Below are 8,133 nucleotides of genomic sequence, written 5' to 3'. Positions count from 1 at the left end.
TATTTATATCCTTAATACCCCAAGTCCAATAAATCATATATTCCCGCTCTGTTGTGAATCGAGCTTGGAATCTTTGGGATTTTGGAGTAAATGTGATATACACTGAAGTAGCAGTTGTTGACAAACCAAACCCATTGAGAGGGCCGATGAATAATCAAACTTAACAAAGGTAGAAAAGTCTGAAGACTTGAGAAAAGTCTCGGACTAGTTTTATTGTCCCAATCTTTGGAAGTTTCAATGGACATATACTTATTTATTATTCTCTTTGTGGCCATAACATCTTAAGATCTTACGCCCCAGGACGAATTGAATGGTTGTACAGAAAGCCGAGTCTTGAGACTGATCACCGATAGAAGGTCTTTAGATTTTGTGTGTTTGTATATATATATTAGCGATTCAGTTTGAAAACACAATTAATTTCTAGTTTTGATTTCAGTACGTAATAATGGAGTCAAGGTATATTTCTCTAATGATCTTTCTTGCTGCATTTTGCTTACTCAGACCAGATTACAACAAGTTCAGTTTTGGTTTTGTTTGTAAGGAAAGGGAGAGACAAGCTTTGTTGGCATTCGGAGCAGATTTAAAACATCTAAATACTTCATATTATGACGAAGATTATTATTATGGGGAGAATATATTATCTACTTGGGATGGTAAAGAATGTTGCAATTGGACAGGAGTGTTTTGCAATCGGAGAACGGGAAATGTTGTTGAACTTCATCTTCAAAAATTATCACTAGGTGGTAACTTAAATCCTTCTCTGCTTGAACTAAAACATTTAAGTCATTTGAACTTAAGCTTTAATAATTTTGAGGGTAGTCAGTTACCTTCTTTCTTGGGGTCCCTCCATAATTTGAGGTATCTCAATCTACGAGGAACAAATTTTGGTGGAATTATTCCTCCGGAACTTGGAAACTTATCCGATCTTCATTTTCTTGATATTAGTTACAACTATGGGCTAGATGTTAGTGATCTTCAATGGCTCTCTCATCTTTCTTCTCTCCAACATCTTGACATGAGTCATGTGTACCTGAACAGGGTAAGTCATAAGTGGCTACATGTGATTAACATGCTCCCATCTTTAGTCCAGTTACGTCTTTCTGATTGTAATCTAGATTCATTCCTAGTACCAACTCTTCCACACATAAACTTTACATCTCTTTCAATTCTCGATCTTTCTAATAATAACATAAATTCTTCATTACCTGCATGGTTATATAATCTTACTAGACTTGAAGAACTTTATCTAAGTGATAATAGATTCTACGGAACGATTTCAAAAGATATTGGTTATCTCACTTCAATCAAGAACATCGATTTAAGCTTTAATCTTGAGCTTGAAGGGGAGATACCAAATACCTTAGGAAATCTATGCAACTTGCAGAAATTAGACTTGGATTCAAATAAACTTCATGGAGATATATCTGGATTTTTAGTAAATTCATCTAGATGTATAACCAGTAGTTTGAAATGGTTGGATTTATCGGCTAACAAACTTTCTGGCCCTTTGCCTGAGAAATTGGGGAAGTTACAGAATCTAGAATACCTCTCTCTCTTGCGTATAACTCATTTTCTGGTTCAATTCCCTCGTCGTTAGGAAGATTATCATTATTAAGGGATTTATTCCTTGATGGAAATGAATTGAATGGATCATTGCCAGAAACAATAGGGCACCTCTCAAATTTAGAAAGATTATCATTATTAAGGGGCGTTGTAACTGAAGCTAACTTCGCCAATCTCCGAAGACTAAAACTGTTGTTTATTGATTCAGTTGATTTGAAGTTGAGATCTTCTTGGAAACCTCCTTTTCAACTCGAACAATTATCATTTAAAAATTGTCACATAGGATCTGGATTTCCCCAATGGTTAAAAACACAAAAAAGTTTAACATATATTGATTTATCCAACACAAGAATTTCAGGTACAGTTCCTACTTGGTTTTGGAACATGTCTTCTCAAATGAATCACTTGAATCTAGGCCACAATAGTCTAACCGGAGAATTACCAAAGTTATTGAAATTTAGTTCTACTTCAACAGAAGTTAACTTGACTTCCAACTATTTTAGCGGCCCACTACCTAGTGTATTTAATGTTGGACTACTAGATCTTTCTCACAACTTCTTATCCGGTCCTATTTCCTTGATCTCTCAAACAATGTATACATTAGAATATCTTGATCTCTCAAACAATGCCCTGTTTGGAGAGATTCCAGAACGTTGGTTTAACTCATCCTATCTGTCATTGCTAAACTTGGAAAGTAATAAGTTAACCGGAAAAATTCCAAGCTCTATTGGTTCTTTCGTTTATTTACAATCCTTGCATTTGGGAAATAACTCTTTATCCGGTGAACTACCTCAGTCATTGCGAAACTGTACCAAGTTAATAACGATTGATTTTGGTGAAAATAAATTCAGTGGAAGCATATCAACATGGCTGGGAGCTGACTTTGCAGGGCTTATACTTCTAAGGTTGCGTCTAAATATGTTCAGTGGTGGTATTCCAGAAGCACTTTGTAGCCTTACTTCACTACGAATATTGGATATCGCTCATAACAACTTATCTGGATCAATTCCAAGATGTTTCAGCAATTTAAGTGCCATGGCTTTAAAGCAAAAAGAACAGATAAACTATATTCGCATCGACATTGGGGGAAATGAAGAAACTGTTTCACTTGTGACAAATGGAAAGGAATATGCGTATGGAAACACTCTTGGGCTTGTTACAACCATGGATCTATCTGGAAACAACTTATCCGGAGAAATTCCTCAAGATCTAACAACACTTCATGAGTTACGATTTTTGAACTTATCTGAGAATCATTTTACAGGAAAGATTCCAACCAAAATAGGGAAGATGAGCACATTGGAATCTCTTGATTTCTCAAGAAACAAACTTTCGGGTGTAATTCCTCAAAGCATTACAGATTTGAATTCTCTGAATCACTTGAACTTGTCATATAATAACTTGTCAGGGAAGATTCCTTCTAGTACCCAATTACAAAGCTTTACTGAACTGAGTTATGTTGGCAACCCTGAACTCTGTGGTATTCCACTCGAGAACTGCAAAGGCGATGAACAAGCTCAGCTGCCTGGATATGGTGGACGAAAACAAGATGAGGAGGATGATTGGCTTGAGATGAAGTGGTTTTATATTAGTGCAGGATTGGGATTTGTAACAGGTTTTTGGGGTTTCTGCGGGGTGTTATTACGGAAGCAATCTTGGAGACATGCTTATTTTGGGTTCATTACTTCTATGATACAAAACCTCTTTAAATTTTGCACATGGTAGTTTGCAAATATGTATCGATATGGTAACCGGTAAGAACGATTAAAATAACAGACCAATCTTAACTAGAATGAGCCTTTCCTTCTTCATGTTGTGATAGGTTTCTTCATTTTTTCTGTAATTTCATTAGTTGGGGTTTGATGACTTGTTTGTAACCGGCACATCCCCAACAATTATTTATAAGATGCCTCAAAAAGATACTCAATATTTGAGTTTCTGACCTCTTGACGACCTCAATTTCCACTCGATATTACAAAGAAAATTACCCACCTAGAAAATTAAGTATAAGTTTTAAGTTTTCCGAGTGTTGCATTTCAGCTTTCTTTTAAATTGAAAATTTCAGTTGTGTCATACAGTAAAGAGACTCCCAATTGAGACTCAACACATGGGACAATTAGAGTTTTTTTATAGTTTCGCATTGGAGATGCTCTAAAACTTCAAATCCATCATCTATTGGCACAAGATATTCATAATTGACAAGTTCTTTTATCAACTATATCTCTCTGACCAACTTAAATATTTAAAAAAAAATTACATTTTAATACAACTAATATATTTAAACCAATAGGGTGAACCAAATCCAATTGGGCCATACCTAACCAAAGTAAACCTACTCGGTCGGGGTCTTGGCTAGATGATCAACTCTCACTCAAAGAAAATAGTCCGACCACCAACAGATACTCACCCTTGATTTTGGGTTCATTACTTGTGAATTTGATACCCATGTTTGTGTTTAATTTCTCTATCTTCCTGGTTCTCTTGACTGTAGTATTTGCCAAGGACCATGGTTTACATGTTCTATACTTCTTTGTGTATAAAGTATAAACTTAATACTTCCGTACTCAAAGAACTTCCTAAACTTAACCCTCAATATCCTCAACTGAAGCGTTAGTTGTCCAACGACAATCGTTCTTCGCTCTTTTGAATGCTCGGACTCATCTTCACTTCCTTCTGCAAAGACCTATTATGATGCGTTTGGTAAATTTGTGGGCATCCACTTCAAAACAATAAGTGAAAAGGACCTAGACATTATATTCTTAGTTACTAGATTACTTTTCCCCTGTGTGGGGGGGACTATTCTCGCAGGACCTAGCTATTCTACGGCCTTAGATTGCTCGGCATTCACCTTCTTCACTTGTTTGATTGTTTGACACAAAAAACTCTTCAACACTCCTAGCTCCCTCCCTCCATTGGCATTAATAGTAGAGACGACAAGTTAGGATGGCATTCTCTCTCCCTCTCCTTGTTTCCATATCTCGTTTCTATTGCGTCTGTCCCTCAGATGACCCCTCAGTCCTCCTAACATAGGAGAGATAAAACTAAAGAGAAATATTCATAGAGGGGGAGGCATTGCTCTCCAAACGCTTGGGGTATATTCGGAGATGCAAAAAAAAATCTTACAAAAAGATAAAACTTGTACTTGGGGGCACCGCGGATAAAATATCATACATATACATTATATGCTACAGAAAAAAAAAATTATTGTACTTTAAGCTCTTTCTTTGATTACTTGATAGTTAGTGAAATTAAGGCATAGTATTAAAAGATCATGGAAGTTCATTGGAAAAAATGTAAAATTGATCCAGAAAAGAAAACTATAAGAACTTTGATTTACGAACTTCGATTTGTTCGTAAATCAAAGTTCCATGCAATGAATTGTTTATCAACTAGAACATGAAACACGGTTTACTCTTCAGAATTCACTAGTTTTAGTCCCATCAAAATACTTTTGAATTGCATCTTGAGATTTTAATTTCGATATTGTGTAGAATCTACACTGTAGATTTATCAAATGCCACTAACTTGTCGTCATTTGCGAAATTAAATACATGTAATAAAGAGTATTCATCTTCACCAACATCATTTGTCTAATGAAGTTTACCTTAAATAGAAAAAGTACAATAATCAAGATGAAAATAGAAAATCCAAGGCATAAGCCCACTTTTATCTACAAAAGAAATTGAACAGAAAATAGTAAATCAGATAGTATTGATAACAATAACGAACACTAACCTGATCGAAGATGAAAATTTGAAAATTTCCTCTCGTGCAATTGTATGTTAGTAATATGTCATATAACATGTCATAAAATCAGCTGCTTAAAGAAATGAAGGCAGAAATTAATACTTCTAAATATTAGTACCTTATCAACAATATGTTTAAGCTCTAACTATATGTTGGTTGCCTGAACACTTTAAATCCAAAGACTTCAGCCATTGTGATTGAAAAGGTCTAACTTGTCAGCTTGTGATTCTTCCTCCATTATCTGTCGAAATTTTTCTACAAACTATATATATGTTGCAGAAGTGAGTGAGAGATTAGTAAACCCCAAACCCTAATTAATCAAACCCACCGTGCCAAGTGTAACTAAAGAGTAAAAATTAAGAGGGAAAAAGGGAGTAGTAATTACCCTCTCCACAGCTAAGCTTGGTTCCTTTATAACGAGTTTGAGTCCGTAAGAATTCAAGAACAGTAGTTGAAGGATCGATTGTAGAAAGCTGAAATCTCTCACCATTAATGGCGAAAACAAGGTTTTTTTTTTATTTGAATTTGTCAGCGGGAATAAAGGGCCCGAACCCGAACAAAGAGGACTAGAAAAAACTAGAGAAAAAGCAATAAAACATCAAAAAGTCAAGAGAGAAACAAATAAACGAATAAACAATAAAGAATAAAGCAAATGTTGTCTTGCTAACTAGCTACGTCGTACTCTAATAACTCCTCTTTTGTCGTCATCTACAATCTTCTGAAGGTCAGCAGGTAGATTATGTGGTAACATCTCTATATATCCCGATACTGGCTTCATTTTCGATAGGTAATCTGCTGCTTGGTTGATTTCTCGGTAAACATGTTGAATAGAGCATTCGTCCATTTGCCTCCATAACTCCCATATTTCTCGGACTACACGGATAAGTTGCCAGGGAGGCTTCTTCCCCTCATAAGACAAAATCGTAACAGCAAGGGAGGAGTCCGTAGCGATCTTAACTCGTCTTTTACCAAATTTCGCCGCTAGCTTTAATCCTAAGCAAATTCCCTGCATCTCATGCATAATTACCGACCTCCTCTCTGACCATGCTGCTGCTGCTATTATAGGCTCACCTCGTGAGGTTCTCAAGATCGCACCATAACCTCCTGAGACTTCATCAAATGCCCCATCGGTATTGATTAGAAACAAGGTTATTATTATTATCATCTTCTCTGCTTCCTCCCATTTCTGATAAACCAGCTGGGTAGTGATAAAACTATAGGAATGGCTTAGAAATACTAATAAAATCCAGAGGAACATGATTCAGTTGACTTGAATACAGATTTGGAAAGTCCAAATTTTGTTGAATAAATTATTCTTTTGTTCTGAATTTGTTGTTTATGTGGATAGTAGCGGTGGAAGTTGGGAGCAATTTGAATACGACACCGAGGAGAGAGAGAAAGAGAAGCTGATTCTAGACAGAGAAAGGAAGAGGCTGATATCAGTGATATCTTACTTGCCAGCTGCTACTAAGGGCATCTTCTTTGTATAAAAAGGCACCCATAAATTTAAGTTATTCGGTTTGCTGTCCCTTAATATATTTTTTTTTTTTTTTGCTTCAAAGAACAAATATATTAATGTAGTTTTATCTTGGTTGTTTGATAATAGTTATAAACTAAATCCTTACAGTAAAGTATAAGAGTATGAGGGAAAGATGATATTCAAGACTATAGTAGAAAAGTGGTATTTCATTTACTTACTTCATCTCTGGAAAAAGAGTATGGGATGGGTATTTATACCCAAAACCAAAGTCTAATTACATACCCACGTATCATTCTTGCATGCAAGCATTAGGTGTTGCTATTTAGTTCATTATCATCCACTTAGGACACCTCTTGCTCAAATGACTTAATAACTAAGTTAGCCTTATCATGTGTATATCCTTCTTGACCAATCATGGTCCTCCATGTCATATAACAAGGCACCAACTTCACTAAATCTTTGGGCAGCCAATATATGTAACACTCCCCCTTGGATGACCACAAACTCCCCCTTGGATGACCACAAATCAAAATTTTGTCTCATAAAAAAATTTGAATGACGCTGGATACGCAAAATGCTGCCTCGTTAAAATCTTGCCAGAAAAAACCCATTTGATCCCAACTGGATTTACATCCTTTGGTGTAAGGACCACTGGTCCAAAAACACTACGCTTATTGAGTGAATCTAGTTCTGCCTGAATTGCATCTTTCCATTTCGACCAATCAGGTCTTTGTCGACATTCCTCAATAGAGCGTGGTTCATAATCATCATTCTCTTTCAGAATTGAGGTTGCCACTGCAAAAGAGAATACCTCGTCGATAATTGTTTCATTTCGGTCCCATACTTCCTTTGACCATTCATAATTTATAGAGACTTCCTCATTGTTTTGTAACACTGTCTCATCAAGGGCTTTACCCACTTCAAGGGGTATTTGTTTAGAAAGTGTTGGTGTATCATTTATAGTCTCTTCTAGAGAACTATTATTTTGTGATTGGTTCTTCCTCTTTCTCGGAATAGTATCTTTAGAACCAATTGGTCATCCACGTTTCTGATGTGGCTTAGACGACTCATTTGCTATAGCAGCTTCTCCTGGTCCTTTAGGAATATTAATTCGTGCACGAGCATTAACAGTAGGGATATATGATTTTGTTACCCTTGCAGCATCATTAAATGCATCTGGTAGTTTATGTGCAATGCCTTGCAAATGTATTATCCTTTCTACTTCTAGTTCTGACTGACTAGTTCGAGGGTCTACATAAGACAAACTCTTTGTATGCCAACATAAATCATTTTGTTTATTATCCGATGTAGACGGATTTTCTCCCCCTAATGGTGGGAAAATT

General features: G+C 36.0%; 1 protein-coding gene across 1 annotated transcript; it reads left to right on the top strand.

The window, feature by feature from the left end:
• Window positions 1-445: 445 nt before the first annotated feature.
• On the top strand, window positions 446-3,288 carry LOC147558742 (receptor-like protein EIX2). The gene is made up of 3 exons (XM_086659100.1): window positions 446-964; window positions 1,091-1,559; window positions 1,661-3,288. Exons 1-3 carry the CDS (start codon window positions 446-448, stop codon window positions 3,286-3,288), a joined length of 2,616 nt encoding a protein of 871 aa, XP_086515226.1.
• Window positions 3,289-8,133: the final 4,845 nt, after the last annotated feature.

The sequence above is a fragment of the Eschscholzia californica genome, unplaced genomic scaffold (assembly GCF_041429995.1).
Source record: "Eschscholzia californica isolate CP2 unplaced genomic scaffold, dmEscCali1.0.p SCAF_2, whole genome shotgun sequence".
In the NCBI taxonomy this organism is placed as follows: domain Eukaryota; kingdom Viridiplantae; phylum Streptophyta; class Magnoliopsida; order Ranunculales; family Papaveraceae; genus Eschscholzia; species Eschscholzia californica.
The sequence above is the reverse complement of the archived record's forward strand: the minus strand, read 5'-3'. Positions and strand labels throughout refer to the sequence as shown.

Coding starts and splice junctions, on each gene's coding strand:
- LOC147558742 (XM_086659100.1), top strand. CDS start 446: ATGGAGTCAAGGTATATTTCTCTAATGATCTTTCTTGCTGCATTTTGC. Junction 965..1,090: donor GTTACAACTATGGGCTAGAT/GTTAGTGATCTT, acceptor TCTTTAGTCCAG/TTACGTCTTTCTGATTGTAA. Junction 1,560..1,660: donor AGAATACCTCTCTCTCTTGC/GTATAACTCATT, acceptor GATCATTGCCAG/AAACAATAGGGCACCTCTCA.